Source organism: Zalophus californianus, chromosome 7 (assembly GCF_009762305.2).
Source record: "Zalophus californianus isolate mZalCal1 chromosome 7, mZalCal1.pri.v2, whole genome shotgun sequence".
Lineage (NCBI taxonomy): Eukaryota > Metazoa > Chordata > Mammalia > Carnivora > Otariidae > Zalophus > Zalophus californianus.
Window position 1 is genome coordinate 86,763,156 of NC_045601.1, and position 19,803 is coordinate 86,782,958.

Consider the following 19,803-nt stretch of genomic DNA (forward strand, 5'->3'; position numbering starts at 1 on the left):
ATAAGTGTCTTCTATTTGCCCAGCATTGTATTGATGACAACAAATAATGCATGATTCTTGCTGTAAGGAGGAAAATAGGTTGATATACACATGAATTATTTACAGACCAATTAAGAGTTAAGGTATATTGTGTTTCTTATAATCTTCATTTAACAAACACAGACTGAACTACCAGAAATATTCTATAAATCAAGAGCAGCTACATACTGATAAATTACCATGACCAGCACTGTACTAGTACTGAGAGGAGTACAGGGAAAAACAAAGGTACATAAAATCTTCGTCTTGATAAACTGATGTTAACTAATCAGGAAGCTAGGACTTAGACTCACAACACACATATCCAAGGCTCATGAGAGTTAGAAGGTGATCAAACACCATGTCTCTTAGAGTGATATATGTATATACACACACCAGAACCCCAGACGCTGGGAGGAGGGGGAGGGCTGCAAAGGTGTAAGGCAAAACAAGGGGACCATATTTGGAGTGAGGAACAGTTGAGTCAGATGGCAGTCCCAGCTCTATCTCTCATAGCTGAGTCTCAGCTTCTTAACCTCTCATGTGCCCTACCTGCTTTAGAAAGTGTTTTGAGAACCAAAGGAAGCATTTATTAATTACTGTTTACTTTGTTCAAATTAGGAAAAATTGAGGTTTAGAAACCCAAGCTAGGTAACTTGCTGAAGATCAGATAGATCCTGGTTGAGTTTTGTATTCCTGATCCAGGGCCCTCACAAATAATTATGTAGCCTTTTCTGGAGCCATGCCTGCGTCATGTACATGGTAACTGCAAACTATCATTTGATGAATTCCTATGCTAGGACTGTCGTAGTGTGAATGAATGAGAAGCAAATGGTCCAATGAATAATCAAAGCCTCCAATGTTGAGGTTTCCCAAACTCTTGGGAAAAGAGTATTTCCTAAAACTCCTCTCATAAAATAAATGAGTCTCCTGGAGACAAAAACCTAACACTTCAGTTTCAGGTAATAGAGTATACATTCAAATGTATATGTGTATGTATATATATGTTTATAAGTACACATACTATAAAGAAATATATATTTTATGACCTTAAAATGTCAGACATTCAAATGAAAATGGAAAAATTTAGTCATCTATTTAGGTATTTGAATTAATTGACTTTTAACGATGATGAAGGGGCCAGGTGAACCTAATACATTTTTGATATATAACTAATTCCAATTAAAGCTTATAACTGAGAACACTTAAAACATGAATAAAAATGCTTAAGGAGTCTATCATTCCTAATTTGTCTCTTAGTGTATTCCAAATACACTGCGGAGCATTATTTGTTTTTTTCTATGTACGCCACTTCTGTGTTCACAAGACAATTGAAAGCTCCTGGAGGGTAAGGATAATGGCTGACAGCACACATCATTAGTGTGGTGCCAGGCACTGATGAAGCAACGCATACTTACCATACTGCTTGTATTTGGTATATCCCGAAATCTGTCCAAAGTTTGAAATTTCTGATTCAGCTCCTGAAACAGTTCCATATGCCTCTTCCTTGTATGCATGACCTTCTGCAAAAGAGAATAGAACGGCTCTCATTTCTAATTTGATTTATGCATTTTACAAAAAGGTTTAATATTTTCACTTTAATAAGGAAAATCAAGTTTGGCAGGAACCAGGAAGTCCCAAAAGACACCAAAAATGCAAATAAGCTGCATCTAATCCTTGTTTCATAGTCAGCACTTCTTGAACATGAAGAATTGGCTTTATTTCCATTTACGAGATTACCAAAAAAATAGTTTTCTCCTGTGGGTGCATTAAAAATGTAGCAGTCATTCCTGGATAAGATTTTCATCATTCAAAGTTAAACCTGTTCTACAAAAATTGTTATAAAAAAATGTTTAAAAACTTGGACTTGTAAAGCACCCAAGTCTCTCAATGTTTGTCATGGGAAATATTACTTTTTTTATGTTTTATTTCCATAACACTAAAATCCTAGTGGGCTGTACTAAAGGGGGAGCAAACTCTCAAGCACTACCATCTAAGGCTGACTCAAAGCACTAAAGTGTCTGAAATATATGGGAGATCTAGAATCTTACCCTTTCCATGAATAATGATTGAGTTTTGCAGAAGGAAAATCTGACCCATAGGTTTCATATATTTATTTACGAGATGGTACAGAATCTTAACAATTAGGGCTCAGAGCATAAATATGTGTAGTTGAAGAGCTTCTCAAATCACTGATACAAATATATTAATCCTCTTTTTTTAAAATATATTAATACTCTTCATCCTTGGTTACATCCTTTTCTCCCAACTTGATCATAACTCAACAAATAGAGTCCTAAACAAAAATGACCTCAGGGTAAGTATCATGGACTGAATCTTTTTCTATTACAGAATGTGTAACAGAGAAGCTAATAAATCCCCTGTATTTACAAGTGTTATTTTAAAGGAGAAAATACCTTCCTCAATTTTGATTTTTTAATTGTCAAAAATCAATATTTCAGTGATTTTCCAAGATTGTGCCTCCATGTTTGTGCAAGATTTTATAGTATTTTAAAGCATGTGCTTCATAACTGATGTTTGCTCATGTGGGCTTCATAGGTGTATTATATTCATGCCTAAGCTATGACTTGAACATTTGGCCCATTGTTTTAATTATCAAATATTTTCAAAAGTAAGAATTTGTTTTGGAAAAGAAATACATCTTTGGGGAAAGATCTATAATGCCTAATTTTCTTCTAAAAATACACGTGAAGAGAACACGATCTCCTTGAGGAAAAAAAAAGCAAAAGAGAAATGCAAATTAAATCTTTAACATATTTTAAAAAGCCTTATTCTCTGTTATGCCAAATTTAATGAATCTGTGTTTAGGCAATACTTTGTTTAGCTAGTTTCTTCTATTTTCATTAGCCTACTTTTATGAGAGAATTCTGACATTTTAAATCTTGCTCTAACCAAATTATTTTCATCTTTGCTCCTCTTGGTTCTAGGAGTTGGCTGTTAACGAATCAGGTGGTTGAGGATGAGAACATGGCAACATTACTCATGATGAGGACATGAAACATAGCAAGCAATTACAGAGCGATTAACTTCCCATCAGTTTTGGGGAGAGTACAGGAAACAGATTTGCAGGATTTACAGAGAAACACCAGGCAAACATAATTTGACTAGCAATGGCTGATGGAGATTTATGAGAGGCAGGATTTGCATAAGCAACTCAGTGGAGGGATTTTGAGGACCACATAGCTGGCAAACATAACGAAATGCATTCTGTCTCTGGGGACTCAAATATTCCCATGCAGTACCAGAGCCTAAGACACTGATGAAAATACTGATTTGTGTTATAAGAAAAACCTTTCAAAAAACAAAACTATAGTCATCAGAATATGAACTCTGGCTCTAACTTTCAAATAGTGTTTTTCATAATAATGAATCTTACCATGTAGTTATTTTTTGCTAGGGTGCAGGACTAAAGTCACGCTACTGACATTTCTCTAAAGATACTTCATTCTGTCAGCTAATACATATTCATGAGCACCACATATTGTGCTAGATGCTGAAGTAACAGTGGTGTGCAAAAATCACGTAGAGCTTCTCCCCTCTTATAGCTCAAGGCAGAATGGAGGACATAGGCATTAATCACATAAGAACTCAAATATACATTATTTTAGAACTGAGATAAGTGAAACAAATGGTGTGTCTATGTGAGTAAGTGATAGGGGAATTCACTAAGATAAATGCAAGTGAGGCAGATTTCCAAATTTTCACATACTTATTTTGAAGTTGAAAATTCTCAGATCAGTTATTCCTCATCTCATTTCTTCTTTCTCTTCCATTTTCTAAAATTCAGAGAATTTCTGGTATAATTTTTAATCTTGTGCCCTTTCCTCAGTGAGATCATTCCTTTCCAAAGACAAGGAGCATGTTCTCTTGTAAGATAGTTGATGTTATTGGCATAGCTTCCTCATTTTAAGGTGGGCATGTGATGATTTTGTCTATGCAGTCTCCATTTATCTTTGATCTTATGACAGGGTCCTGACTTTGCCTTGGGGACTTATGCCTGTCAATGGCGGTGGAAATGTCAATGGAAGTCGTTATCGTCTACTGGCCAAAAGGTCAGTTTTTCCATATCCTTCCAACAAAGTTCTCTTTTGTTGGTAGTCAAAGTCACTCTTTGTCTTGTGCAACCAAATATTTCTATTGGATAAATCATGTTTAATGAAGCAAAGTATTAAATGTATCCCATGGCAATGAGGGTATGTTAATTGGAGTTTTTATAATCATATTCTGACTGACTACGTAGCAGCTGATTCTGAACTGAGTGTATTTTATTTTGAGGAGCTACATTGTTAGAACATACTCAGAAATACATATGATGAATGCAAATGTTATATAACCAAAAAACATCTTGCAATATTCTACATAGGTTCATGAAAGCTACTCTGAGTACTAAAGCTCACGGACGCCACAAAGAAGATGGAAAGAAATTAAAAATTTAGGTGCTGAAATCTGGGGCTCTTCCTGCCTAGAAACATTACTTGCAAATCCATCTGCATCCAGATAGTCATTCTAATTTGAAATTGTCACCTAGGCACAGCCAGAAATCACGACAGCAATGATGGTCTGGTGGTTCTGAGAGAAGTACCACATTAGAGCTGCCAATCAAGAGCTCACCTATCTCTCAGGGCTCAGTTTGATTTTCCATGCGTGATTCCTTCTTGTTCACAGACTTAAGTATACCTTTCAGCTTTTTCAGTCGGGGACGCTTCCATTGACCTGGAAGCCAGCGTCACAGTAAATACTGGAGAGTTTCCAATCTGGCAATGTTTTGGGATAAAAACGTAGCTGTGGTTTTAGTTTTCACAAATAATAAAGGTTTCCCTTTATCTACTTACTTGTCTGAAGAATTATTTATTTGTAGCACTCATGCCTTTGATGGTCTTAACCACCTAATGAGAAGTTTTTGTGCTTAAAAATCTGGCCCATTTTGACGACTCTTTTTGGATTTTACTCACCTTAGGGTTTTATCTGTTTACCTTTTTCTTTCTTTTGTGACTGAAACATCCTGTGTCCCAAAGAAATCGAGTTCTGTGAAAAACTCAATTTTCTAAAGCCTTTGAAGATGATAAAACTATAACTCACGTAGATTTCCTTTTTAAATAAACAAAGATATTCTAATTGACACTATATATAAAATTCAGGTTGCTTGAGTTTTAACTCCTGTCAAATAACATACGCATCTTTTGCAATAAAGAGAAATGCTTGGTAATGTTCCCTTCCACTCAGGTTATTATGACATCACTGTTTGAAGCTGTGTATGAACCCCCAGCCTGAGAGGACCAGCAACTTAACTGCACAGAAATATCTCCCGAAATAGCTTATTTCATACCCTTATCTGTCATTTTCTATATTTATAACTCCAGGGAGGCTCTCTTTGCATTCTTTTAATTGTTGATATGAGAGAAAAAGTGATAGGTTGTATAGTACTTTCATGAAATTTCAGCTCTTTGAGAAAAAATCAGGATGTGAACCACCTGTATGTTTTGAGCACCTACTCTCTCTCAGGCACTCTTCTAGATTAAATACTTGGGACATGTCAAATCTAACAGCTCTGGGTCTGGACAAACTGGGATTAAGATCTCAGTTCCACCACTTTCAAATTGTGTGGTCAGAGGCACAAAATGTAATCCCCCTGTAGTTCCAGTTTTAGCCGTCAGAGTAACCTTACAGGGTTGTTCTGAAGATTTAAAAAGGGATACCCATCACTTATCACCGGAGGACACAGGTAAGAGCCACTTAAGAAATGGTGGGCATTATTATCTTTCTCAATCCTCACAATAACCCAGGGAGGTAGGAGTCATTATCTCACTTTGCTGATTAGAAGACAGAAGCTCAGGAGGCTAAAGTAAAGCTCCCAAGCTCCCATCAGTGGTGAGACAGTTGGGATTAGGCATTCTGAATCCAAAGTCAATTCTCTTTGCATGCTGCTCTCTTAGATACATCCCATATTCAGGGAGCACCCTCCTTTAGATTATTCAAGCTTGTGATTATGCCCTATTCAGATGGAAAAGCAGGTGAAAGAAACGGGTGGATTAAATGCCTTCCCTAGCAAGCCCATAAACTGGATATCAATCACCCTGCAACTATCTCATAGTACTGCAATTATCTTTTGAAGGGCCGGTCTCCATATCTTGTCTCTGAACACCTTGTGGACGGTGACTTTGTATCCCTGACACCTAACACAGTGTTTGATATTTGGCAGGTGCTCAATAAATGTGCATGGGATAAATGAAATCAATGAGATGGCATATGTATATAGGCCAGGGAAGGTACCTACAACATGGAAGGCTATCATAAACCTTGTCTTCTCTCCTTCTATTTAAGGGGTCTCCCAGCTGACAAGGAGACTTCTTTTATTGTCCCCAGACAGGATCCCTGCCTCCTATTCAGATCCTATTGTGCTCTCTTATTTTCCATATAAGTTGCCTATAAAGGGCCTGCAGGTGGGTTTGAAACAAACTGCTTGGAAGTTTTCTTATCTAAATTCAGAAGTGTGAATCACAGAGTTGGGATTTAAGTCTTAACTACAGATAAGGTAGGCAATACTATATGTAGACTTTTAGAAACAGAGAAATTGTTAGAAAAAGTTGGAGAATCTCCCAACTATAAATTTTAGATTATGGGGCCTGGAAATCACATTGATAGAATTTAGAAACCACTTTGCCTAAATTACTTTTTCTAGCCTTAGGAATATAGACACCTATGCTCTCATTGTTCATATTTACTAGTATAAACTTATGGTTATTTTGCTTCTTTTTTTTGCATTGCATAGGAGTCCTCAATCTAGAGTGGGCTGTTGAATACTAGTTTGAAGTGAATAAAAACTAATGTTAAGGAAGCAACACACACTGCAGGAATTAATCTTGATTCCTGAAGCTGTATTGTAAAAAGGGAATAATGTATGTACCTTTCCTTGGCTAGAGTCCCAGAGTATCCCTAAGACAGAACCTGGAGCCCCATGAAATGCCTGACATTACTAGTGTCTAGTTATGTTTCAAGCATGTTTCTATTTGAATAAATATATATACACAGGACTTAGACAAAGAATCTAAAAAAAAAAAACTGAATAAGGTATGTATTATTTTTTCTTTTGTCACTGTCACCCGAGGATATACTTGGCTGCAAATATTTGCAATAGTTTAACTTAGCATTATATAGAAAAGATGGATATAGCATAGGATTGGATTGCTCAAATGTTTCCTCTCAAACTGTGCTGACTGCCTAACAGAGTGCACTTACTGCAGGGAATGGGGGACAAAGCAGAGAGGGGCCTATTATTAGTAAGACATTTCTTTGAAATTGTATGCTTTATATTTAGAAAGTAATATGAATTTTATCTTCTATGCCATAGCTTAGCTATGTTCATAACAATATAAAATTAATATAAAATATTTTATCTCATATTCCCCTAAGTCTACTAAAAATTCAAGTTCCCACAAAAATGGGCATGATTATCCTGGATTTGTGCCTTCTTGTGCTCTCTGCTCACCATCACCTCTCCTCAGTTTGAAAAGCATGGGTTTACTGGATGTGTGGGGTTCATTAGGAACTTCAAAAGAACATTCTAAGGTGTTTTTAAGAGGTTATATCATTCCATGGAAGAATGTGACAAGGTTTATTTCTATGTTTTTTGAAGAGAAGATAAAAATAAATACCTCTCTGACCATATATTTTTAACATGGAATGGATAATATTGTCTATTGCAGTTTGAGATGTTTGTAACTGCACTCCTAAGAATTCCTTGAGACTTCAAGACAGTTTAAACTACCTGCCTGATATTTCTGATTTAACATCCTATTAGGCACCTTAATCCCCAAAGTATTAAAATGCAAACTGGCCTAACTAGATGTCTGCTTGACTTTCCTAGATCTGTCAAAGATACTACTAGAAATCCAGCCCAGACCCGTATGGTCCCCTTTCTTCTGCCCCACTATGATCTTGACTGTGCCATGTCCCTTCATTCCTTTCCTTTATGACCACTTCCTTTTTCTTTCCTGGACTAGTCACTTCCAAATTTCTCATTCACCCTACTCCAATCTTTCCTTCCTATTACTGCTCCAGTCACCTTTCTAAATCCCAGAGCAGAGCAAATTATTGCTCACTAAAAAACAAACAGAACACAATAGAACAGAACATTTTAGCAGCTTTTAGTAACAAATTAGGTAAAAATTCCTCCCTTGGGGTGCAAACTCTTTACTATATGGTTTCTAAATTACCTCCTCTTTTTATCTATAGATATCACGTTCCAGTGAATTTTAATTTACTTCTGGTTTCTTGAGAGTGCTACACCTCAGCCAACCTCCATACCTCTTCCTCTTCCTGGAACCTCTAAGAGCGGCCATTCATCTCCTTGAGTCCATAGCATGTAAATATCTTTGAAGTCCAGTGTGGCTCTTTGAGGTGTTACCTCCCTAGTCCATTTTCTATCTTGGTCTTTTCCCCAACTTAGATATACTGTTTGGTAAGTTTTTCTTAAAGCAAACTGGACTAATTTCAATTTTTAAATCATTCTTTACATAATAATTTACTGAATGCCTACTATCGTGAAAATGAATGAAGAAATCCTCATTCAAAATGGAAGAATCCATGAAGGGAGAGCTCTCATGCACTTCCACTCATCACAGTCTGCATAACCAGCAGGAAAAAGATTTTCCCTCAGCCTCCCAACAGCAAGCTGCCTCCACCTGCAGTCAATGAGGAGCTGCCACCACTTCAAAATCTCTTTTGCCTCCAATGAACTTTTGTTCAAAACAACCCCTTGCAGCTTCCTCCTTTCCTCTATAAAATCCCACTTTGTTATCTGGACTTGCTTCCTGTTTGCGCATGTGCCAAATTGCAATTCCTCTGCTATTCCCAAATAAACTCATTTGCTGCTCAGTAATATTTGCTGTTCGATTTTTAAGGTGGACATTATATGGTGTCAGAAATGGGACCTGAAGGCAATGAACCCGGATGAATGAATGACTCCCGGCCACTGTGTATGGTAGCCACTTCAGCCTCTTGCTCTCTCTGTGAGTTGTCTTTCTCCTTTTGGCATGGTAAGCCTCTTGTCAGAGTCAAGCTTCTTCCTTTTGGTTGAGCTCTCTGACTTTATTCTTGAAAGCATCAGCCTAAGACTACTCATTTGTTTGCTGAACCTCTGGTTTTAAAGTATGGGATTCACTAACCTCTCAATTCTTTACAAAGGGTTCTCCTTCTGGGACCCTGGCCAGTTTTTGTGTCCAAAACTATGGCCCTTCTTTGTGCATGTTCTTAGCCAAATGGACCAACTTAACCAAAGATAATTTAGAATTCCTATGCCACTGTGGAAAACTTCTGACCTCCCAAACTTGTTTTTCTCAGAAACAAATTAGAAGACCACAGCTCTAAAATTAAACAGACTAAATAGGATGCCTATTTTAGTTGGTACCTGAGTCTTCCAAATGTATCCAAGACTCTAAAATCACCTCTTTGCAAAATAAGGTTTCTAAATTAACCATGACACACAAACAATTCACAGTAGACAAAAGGGGTTCTGAGGCTACTTTTTCCCTTCCCTCTCCTCTTTTGTCTCCAGTACCAACTTCCTCTTTCCCCTCTACCACCCCCACCTCCTCTATACCCCCACTTCCTCATCTAGCAAACTGTGGACCATAATTAAATAATTTATTAAACCCAGAGAAGATCCTCAAAAGTTTTTATAAATGGATTACCTCCTGAGATTAGTGAATTAAAACAAAACAAAACCAAAAACCGTGACGTGTCTTTTGGGGTCTCTTTTTGCATCTGTGTGTTTATGACTGTCTAACACTGTAGATATGGTATTTTTCTACTTCTGGGTGGTATTGCCAAAGTTAATTTATGAAAGGAGCCCTATTTAATTGGCTTTAAAATGAAGCACTTATGAATTAAGTTCTCAGAAATATAACATCCACTAACCCAAATATTTTTCAGGTTCACATGATTTGGGAAAATATTTGATGTAAAAGCTAGTTTAAGGTTGTTGGTTCAATTAAAATGTGTGTCTTTAAAGTTCTCAGCATTAAACATAAAACTTTTGTTCTAGCGAGGTTTATTAAAGTGCAGTACGTTCATGTTATTTCTTTTACAAAATTTGTGAGCAAGAAAATAGCTTAGGCTGATAGCTAGTTGTCTAACGTCTCATTACATTTTGGTGGGTAATCTAAACATAATTATTAAGAATAAGTAAGTTAAAATAAATGTAAGTAGGATAAAAAGTTTTTAGGTAAACTTTTTAGTTTCCCTAATACATTTGGTAACCTTAAAGTTTTGCTAAGTTAAAATAAATGATGGATATTCATTGAATATCTACATCATTTCTAAATAAGGTAGAAAATGGACATCTTAATTACTGAACATAGGTTTATCTATTTCTGGCTTCTTTTTACAGAGAGACAAAAGATATTTTATTAATGAACATTTTTGTACCACATTGAAAAATTGTACTAGAAATTATGAAATGTATTCATGAATTGCCAGCCTAAAAAAATGCTAATCTAAAAGTTCATAATTGCTTGCTTAGTTTTCACTAAAAATTAAGGCTTCTAAGGGTTAAGAATTCTAATTAAGGTTTCTAAGTGGTAAGGATTCTAATTAACATATGTAATTAAAGCTAGTAGACACAATAAGGGAAACAACTCTATACAAGGAAAGTAGGGTATGTTTTTGGGTTAGAAAAGGTATGAGGAAAAAAAAGGTATGAGGCATGGAGATACATTTCTGTTGAGGGAAACAGAAAGGACAGACTAAGGTGGACATAGAAAGCTGTGGAAGGTCTGTGAAAAAGGAATCTTGGGAAAAATTTTTATGTATGATCAAGCTGGATAAAATTTGTTATAAGGGTTTAAAAAATAACCTTTAATAGTATATTTATGTAAAATTAAACCTTGATTTTTCTTTTACTTACTATAAGGACAAATTTTTCTTGGACTTTTGATAAGAGATTGTAAAAAGTTCTTTATCTTTTAAAGTAATCTGGCTTAAAAAAAGGATTCTATGTTTTGTTAAAATTTTCTGTTTTTGCAGTCTTTATCAGGTCTTTAATTATGTAAGTTTTAACTGGAACTCTGTGACTTTCTGTATTTCCCTTTTAACATCTTCCATTGTTATCATAGTTAAATGGATGACGGTTATTTCATCAATCCTATTTGACCAAGTGTTTTAAAACTTTTTGATATTTTTGACAAATTTCTCCAAATCCAATTTTAAATAGTCTTTTTGATCTTGAACTAACTTCGGGTTTTCCAAGAAGTCTCTAAAACATCTCAATAGATTTGTTCTCCTTACAAAAAGAGAGAGATTAAGCCCTTTAGGGTTATTTGATATGTTAAATTACATGAGAAGCATTTTCCAATAAGTGATGATAAACCATCTTAGGTTATGTTATGCAGGTAAATGTTATTAATATAAATATTTTAAGAATTATATGAAATTCCTGGAAATCTGATGTCTTGGTATAATGTAACTGGCCATAATTCCAGTTATTATCTTAAAATATATGGAAAACCAAATTTTCTTGTCAACTCCATTATAATGAACTTGCATCACATCTTTAATAATGGGCATTTTAAGTCTTTTGTCATTTACATGGAGTTATGGTTTTACTCTGATGCTTTTAGAAAAGTGTTCCTACAGAAGTGATTGGTCTTCAAAGAGATTCATGGGAAGAGCTCAGAAAAAGTGCAGGTTTCTGGTAACTTTGAGATCATAAGTTGAACTGGGTAAAAATTTCCAGAACTAATGTAAAAACTAGATTCAAGTGGAATAAGAATAACATGGTATTGAATGAATGGAGGAAGATGATTATAATTTTTATGACTTCTAGTTTTCAAACACTACTGGTACTTTAATGTTTTGCTTGCTACATTAAAAGGAGCCCTTTTATTCTTTTCTTTAAAGCTATCTATGAAATACAGCAATTTGGTAAAATATAACTTTGTAAACAAAGATGAAATATTTACTTTTTCTCCCTACCTGATCCCTCCAGAATTTTGAAACTCTTCAGTACTTTTTCACATGGCAATATAGTTAGTTATTTACATAAATACAATGAGAATCCGTTCTCCTTGTAATAAAAATTGGAAATATTGGCTACTTTACCAAGACTCTGGATTATTTTGAGAGAGATGTGCATAAACTCAGATTTGACAGGGCAGTTTTTAAGGAACTAAGGCTACTTTATGGAGCCAGTAAACCTCCTCATAAAAAATCGACTTGGCACCTTGCTTACAAGGTTCTAGCAAAGCAGTCTTAAAAAGAGCTTATATGGTCAATCACTGTTCTTGCTAAACTTGTGTAAATAGTCAGGCCAAGTTTAATGCACACAAATTAGTTTTACTGTGATTATCTTTAGTAAATATCAGGGGAAGTATAGAGAGAAAAATCATGTTTGCACATTTGTCTGTATTAGATTCTAATCCTGTTAAACTGTACTAGATCCTGAATTCTTCTGGTTTTCTCAAATATCTGCCTACCACTCTCCAAACTAATGTTTCCAATTTTTCCCATGCTTCTGATTTGGATCAAAGACTGCCCTTGAACCTCCTTGAAAGGAACTATACCAGGTCCTCCTCATTACCCAAATGACAGCCCGACTTCAGGGGTTTGAATCTTGGACATACATCCCACAGCTAAAGATGGCTGCACCTGACATCTGGTCTTTACGAACCCTGGAGATTTTCAATCAAATGGAAGAGAAATAGTGGACATCAAGGCAGACTGCTTCCACTCAAGACACCACATCAAGACTTCATACTTTAAACATAAAGTCTTTTTCCCCTTCTTTCTTTTACCTTGGCATTGGCCTGGAAAAAATAAAGCCATCACCTCTATCTTCCTAGGCTGTTGCTAGGGGGATAAACTCTGGAATTTAGAACTTTTTTTTTTTTTTTTCAGGCTAAGAGAAAACCTGATTCCTGATATCTGATCTATTTAGCTGGCTACTTTCAGGTTTGGGCTCCTCATGTAGGACCTTATACAAACTAGATTTATTTGAGAGAGAGAGAGAGAGAGAGAAAATACAAGCGTGAGGATGGAGAGGGACAAGAAGACTCCACACTGAGCATGGAGCCTTATGTGGGGCTCGGTCTCAGGACCCTGAGATCATGATCTGAGCCAAGCCAAAATCAAGAGTGGGACGTTTAACCAACTGAGCCACCCAGGTGCCCCCACAAACTAGATTTATTATTCTGCTTCTCTTTGTGTGTTGTATAATCATTTAAAAATTTTGTGCCTGTTGCCTGTTGAACCTTTGCAGAAATAATCTGTCCAATAGGGTGATGCTGGCTCAACATTTCAAGATGATCTCTAATGCTTACAGTCTTGATAAGACAGAGTCTTTAAGTGGGAAATGCCTGAGAGTTTTCCGTTCTATCCCTTGTTACTCAAATGTGGCCTTAAATGGTTTCCAATAATCATGCTCTTTCCTTCCACAGTGGGACATGACAACCAGGAAGGGTCCTTCCTGGCACCAAGGGACAAAAATCACTAAATATAGAAAACCTGACTCGATCGGCAATGCCTTCAAGGAATGTTTAAAACAGTACCTCCTGACTTCCTATTTTCCTTTCCAGGCTTGCATGTCCTGAATTGCAATTCCCAAATAAACTCATTTGCTGCTTGATAACCTTTGTTTTTTTAATTTGTTCAAATTTTGATACCATATACTAGATCTCTGATTGGAGCTGAGAATGCAAATCCAGTAAGGAGTTTGGTCACAGAATATAGGGATATCACTACAGTATTTTCTGTATACTTTCCTGAAAGTAAGAATTGATGTTACATCATTTTGACTAGTCAACACTTTGCTCTCTTTACTCCTAAAAACACAGTATTTTCTTGGACATTGGCAACATGAAAGGAGTTTTTCCCAGGTATAACATTTACTGGCCAATATTTTATGTATGTACGAGTTGAGAGAATATTGTTATTGTGTACAGACTTTGGGGAGTGTATATGGCCTAAAGGGAAGACATCTTCAGGAGCCCAGGAGACAAATTTGCTTGTCAGTGGCAAAATGCCTACATTGGCCACTGTGTGTTAAAGCTTATGGGGTGGGAATTTGGGGACTAGCAAGTAGTTTGATATAAACAAAATTTATCCAGCCTGATTTAAAGCAGAGGGAGGCAACTCTGGCTCTTCGTCAAGGACCATCCACAAAGTACAAATATATCGTATTAAAATTTATCAGCATTTAAAGCTGGCAGTAATTTTTCTGAACACCATCTATGAGGTCTCTGCCACATACCTACAGTTGCACACAGACTAAGGGGAGTGGTACTAAAAAGTTTGTAAAGAAAATGTAGTATCTCAAAGTGTCCCCCTGGCTCCCAATTTTACACTTCTAGCAATCATGCGGTAACTAGTGTAATTAAAGAGCTAACTACCCAGGGTTGTGTTGCAACATCTCCCATTACCAGTAAATGTTTTGATAATACCATGGTTAGATGTTGGGATACTAAGCAGCAGGAAAAAAGCATCTGCTTAAGGAATCTGCTACCAGTTGCCACAGAAAATATATGAAAAAGGAATAGTTTTTCTAATGCTCCAACTGACCCAATATGGTAAGATTTCTTTTCAGAGCTTCAGATTACATAGCTTTGGTTGGTTGCATTGAGACTTAATTTTAGATCTAGGTTTTTACTATATTTTGTCACTGATGCCTCATGGATTAATTCCCACCTCCTTTCCTTTGTACTGACACAACTTATTGCTTTCAGGACAAAAAATATATACACAATGATCCTCCATTTTGGGTGACCTAAAGAATAGAAAAAATTTTTTGTCCCTTAAAAGGCAGTAAAAAGTAAAAAAATGAAGATTGCTGAGTGTTTTTTCTTTGTACTCTAAAACTTAGGATAGAACGAAGTTTTTATCCCATGCCAGGTTGCTACAACTGAGATACATCAGTAGGAAATTTTGCCACATAATCATTGAGGTCAGATTCTTTATTATTACTTTTTTAGTAAAATTTCAGACTACAAGAAACAAAGGCTAATTCTCTTTAGGGTAAAACCAGAGCTTGTTTACCAATGCAGTAAATAAAAACAGTAAAGTCTCACTTTTGATACCTGATGTATATGGTTGAACTACAACATTCATCTACATAAAATGATTGATTTAGAAGTTTCCATATTCTAAAAGGTTTCCATAATTTTAGGAATATCAACTAAGATTATCAAGTTCTATGTAAGCATCAAAACAGTACAAATATGCTAGAGAAATTTATAATGTATTATATCCAATTATGTCAGCGGGCTATGAATCATATCCAATTATCAAGATGCATAAGTGCCTTTTATGTGACACTCAAACATGATTAATTTTGTGCTTAGCATAAGCTGCTCAAATGGTATGATTTCAGTGATTTCTAGCATCGATATTACAACATCAATATAAATTCAATGCAAATTGGAAAATGAACATCTTCATCTTGTTTATATCTGTGAAAAGGCATTTACTGAACACAGGAACACACTGAACCAACAGTTGCTACTGGAAAAAAGAATCTGGAATGTATCACAGAGAACCTAAATAATAGGAATCAGTACACAAGGCAATTCCAGAGAAAGCCTAGGTAACCAGTCAAAGCATTCTCAGAGGCTCTGTTTTCAGGTAGTTACGGAAGTAAAACCAATATAACTGTTACAAATATGAAATGAAGAGAATGACATTCTTACCTCATAACAAACTGAATTGATCAAATTCAATCCTCACCATAAATTGCCCATTTGTCTTAGTATTTATAAAATGGATTCCTTGTTTGGAATATCTCAGTTTAGTATATATCTAAGTCAATTAGAAGTTAAAATTTTTTTCTACAAGTAGTTTTACAGTATGGATTCTAATTAAAAATGTTTGACTTCTCATTTAACTTCTAAAAAGTAGAGCTCCTACATACTGCAGAGTAACATGTTTAAGTAATTATATGTCAATCTTGAATTCAAGCAATTAAAATTATTTTAAAAATCCAGAGAAACTTACCTCAAAGTCAAGGTCTGAATATCGTGATTTTCTTCTCTGTTAGATTTTTTTAAAAAGAAGAAAAACCAATATAAAGTTATGTTTAGTCATTCAAATAAAATGAAAATTATTATTTTCAATAAAATGTCCTGCATCTTTGTATTACAAGTATTTCCTTCACAGAAGAATATGTTGAAATTTTTATGATTTCAAACTCTTTCATCCATATTATTTCATTCTTACTTTGAAGAAGAATATAAAAATACAGAGTATTTCTCATCTTGACCTCTTAACTAATTTTTCAGTAAGAATTTAATATAAATTCACCCAAAAATTTCAATCTTGAAGGAGACGTTAGGTCCATATAGCAAAGCTATATTTTTTTACTTTAGAGACACAAAGGATTAAAAGCCATATAGGAAAAAATCATCTAGTCATCTCAAGACTTCCCACCAGCCTATCTCCAGGCTTCATTTCTATTAAAATCTCTCTGGCCTTCTTCTGTCTGAGTCCTAAAGTTCTGTATGTCTCAATCACAGATTTTTTGGTATTTAATAATTCTCCATGATAGAAAAGTCCTAATTGCTAGTTCTTAGAAACAGAAGTATCTATTCTAATTCAGTAAAAAAAAAAAAAAATAGTCCACACCCCCGAGAAACATAAATGTAGATTTCAATATCTCAATGTTCCTCTATGACTCCAACTCTGTTAAACAGCTCCTGATTCTAGTTATAGATCAATATGTATTAGTAAAATGATTAGGTGATAAGCCTGATAAAGTCAGGAAATATTAAATGAAATTAATGTGACTATGAGTATTAGTGTAGGATAGGTACACTTAGCATGTGCTCAGAGGGATTTGATATAGAAGGAGGTATCTGGTAAATGTAGAAAGGGTCCTCCAAATTTTTAGAGAACAAAAGAAAGTTTCCAATCTGAGGGTGTTTTTTTTTTTTTAATTTGGATTTTTTTGGAGGAAGTGGGGGTGAAACAAAAAATAAATATTAAAAACAAGTAATATTTAGGCAGTTGAATACCATGTAAACCTTTCCTTTCTCTTCTGCTGTCCCATTACCTATCCCAATACCTACCTTAAGTTCAAATGTATCAGGGAATCCTACCCATGGTAGTTGATTCTTGTAACTGCTAAATAGTAGAGACAGACAGGCACTAATGTAGTTTATTGAAAAACCTGCCTATGTTTTTGCAGCTAGAGTTACAATGTCACTGTAGAACCAGAGCCTCTCTATGTAACCAACTCCCCAAAGCATGCTTCACTAGACAGAAGGGGCTATACTAAAAGAAAGATTTTGTTAAAAAAGAAAAGTCAAAGTTTTGAAATTATTTGATTTTGGTGGAGCTGGATTACAGAATCCAGTCTTCAAGTATGATCAAGGAGAAAACTGAGAAGGAGACTGCTTTATTAAATGGCAATAGCATGTTGATGTCATTTTGGTCCTTGTCTCTGGCATCACCGTAGCCTAGCTCCGGTGACATCCTGGAAGGTGAAATGTGTGCAGGAAGGCATTTAACCCAGGCCTCCTTTGCCCTCTCCCGCCACTATTGTTATCTAACTGCATTGTATAAAAATCAGGCTCCCATGTGGGGCATCACACTTTGCGGCAATATGCCATACTGAATGTCAGTGCTTCCATTCTCCTCTTGAATGCTTTGCCTTCTCGGCACTGTGACTCAGCAAGATATTTTTTTAAGTATACATTAAGCAAAATTCTTTCCTTAATACACAAAATGCAAGCCTGGGAACAGTTTTAAGAAGTTCCTATAGAACATTAATCATGAGCTTTGCATTCCATTTGAAAATTAAATAGTGAGATCTTATGAAAAAGGTTCCGCTAGCCAGCAAGAGACCCTTCTGTTGCACGCATTGAGGGGTTCTCTGTTGCCAAAGGTCATAACAACCATACGCTGCTCAGTTTCTGAATGCAAAGCTGTGTAGCCTAAGAACTGGAAATGCTGACGGACACATTATCACTAAAGGCTCCATATTTTAGGAACAAGCCCAAAAGATGGGACCTAGAACACCAGAGATTTCACTTCTGATGGGTGATGTCACCTATGCACCTATATTGATATAAAATATGAAAAAGAAAATGGATATACTCCTATAAATAGATTTCTCGCTCTTCTATTGAATTCTATGAAAATTAAATTCTAACATAAACGTATAGCATAACTAGCAGCCTTGAGGGATTAGACGAAGAAGTAAACAAATGAAGCACACAGATTTCAATCTGAAGAGCTTAAAGATGATAGTGGTGGGGATAAGCAGTGAAGACTTAAAAATTAGAGAATGGGCAAAATGCGGCAGATTTTCAGAGCCCATGGGAGGTTAAAATTTGTGTCCTATTATTCATATCCCCACAATACTGACCAAGTGTACCAACCTTTCATAGTTTATAAAGTGCTTTCACCTCTGAACATGCTACCTGCCCTGGGGGATGGTCAGGAAAGTATTATTTTTTGTATCCATTCTATGAATTAGGCACACTGTGGACCAGTGTAGTTAAAATGACTTGTTCACTTAACCTGGGTAGTAAGCAAATGAGCTGGGATTCACACCCAGGTCTTCTGACTCCAAACCCTGTGTTTGATCCACTATCTCCCACTACTAGGTCAGGGGTAAAAGTGGTAATATTTTGTAGTCAAGATGCCTGTGATATTTTATTGTTACTGGAACTCAGCAAGAACAACAATGCAGGACCCAGTCAATCCAAGGCTGACAGCAGTGGGACAGAGATGCTTTCTAGCCATAAAGTAAGTTTAAGCAGGTTAACTTTTATTTGTCAATTATATTTTAAAAGAGAAAAAAAGCATCAGCAGGATACTTTGAGAGAAAATCTAATGGCAACGTAAAAGAATTTGTGTTGACTACAATAACTTAAAAACCATTTGAACATGGGATACTTTATGAGCAATGATACAGGAACACATAGTAGCTGACCTCCACCTCTGTGATGTGTCTCCCATTCCAAAATCCTAGTTTATCTTAAAGAGGTATCTGGCACTGGGAATCATGGTGTAATGCAAGAACCAGAGTGTTCAATTCTGTTATCCTTGGTATACTTGCAGTATGTTGGAAAGTCTTCGAAAGCACTCAAGTTTGTGGAAACTGACTGACTTACATGTTTATTCAAATGTCCCTCTGAGTTTGCTCGGAAGTTACTGAAAGGTATAAAGGTGGTTAGAAAAGGTGGTTATGTGTTTAAAAAATGAGAATCTATTAAAAAAAAAGTGATCAAGGGGTGCCTGGGTGGCTCAGTCGTTAAGCGTCTGCCTTCGGCTCAGGTCATGATCCCGGGGTCCTGGGATCAAGCCCCGCATCGGGCTCCCTGCTCGGCGGGAAGCCTGCTTCTCCCTCTCCCACTCCCCCTGCTTGTGTTCCCTCTCTTACTGTGTCTCTCTCTGTCAAATAAAGTCTTTAAAAAAAAATGATCAAGACATAACAATTTTTCTGATTAAGTTGACAACTGAAGAACTGCTACACATAAATTTAAAATAAGCCAGGGTGGTGTTAAAATATTTTATGAGGATCTAAATCCCTCTGCCTATATATATCCCCAACTTCTCAAATAACTTGATACAAAGCATCCTTTTTGTCACAGTAGGTGATAAAAAAAATCTCTTCAGTTCTTCTTTGTGGTTTCCTTTCCCTAATTTTCCACTTAGAACTCATCCTAACTTGTATTCTATCCTCAACACTCCATTAAAATTCTTCTTGTCAAGGTCTCTGAGGAGCTGCATCTGGTCAATTTCCAAGGTCAACTTTCCTGTCCTTAGCTTGCTGGA

The 19,803-nt window shown here is 35.9% G+C and overlaps 1 protein-coding gene across 4 annotated transcripts in view; it reads right to left on the minus strand.

Moving 5' to 3' along the window:
* Positions 1–19,803, minus strand: part of ADGRB3 (adhesion G protein-coupled receptor B3) — a 726,710-nt gene that overhangs the window by 8,770 nt on the left and 698,137 nt on the right. For 3 of the 4 annotated variants that reach the window (XM_027603095.2, XM_027603096.2, XM_027603098.2), the window contains 2 exons: positions 16,018–16,053; positions 1,437–1,541 (listed from right to left, as the gene is read on the minus strand). In XM_027603095.2, the coding sequence (XP_027458896.1) occupies positions 1,437–1,541; positions 16,018–16,053 (141 nt within the window). The remainder of the gene's footprint in view (positions 1–1,436; positions 1,542–16,017; positions 16,054–19,803) is intronic. The other variant, XM_027603097.2, reaches the window with a different exon arrangement.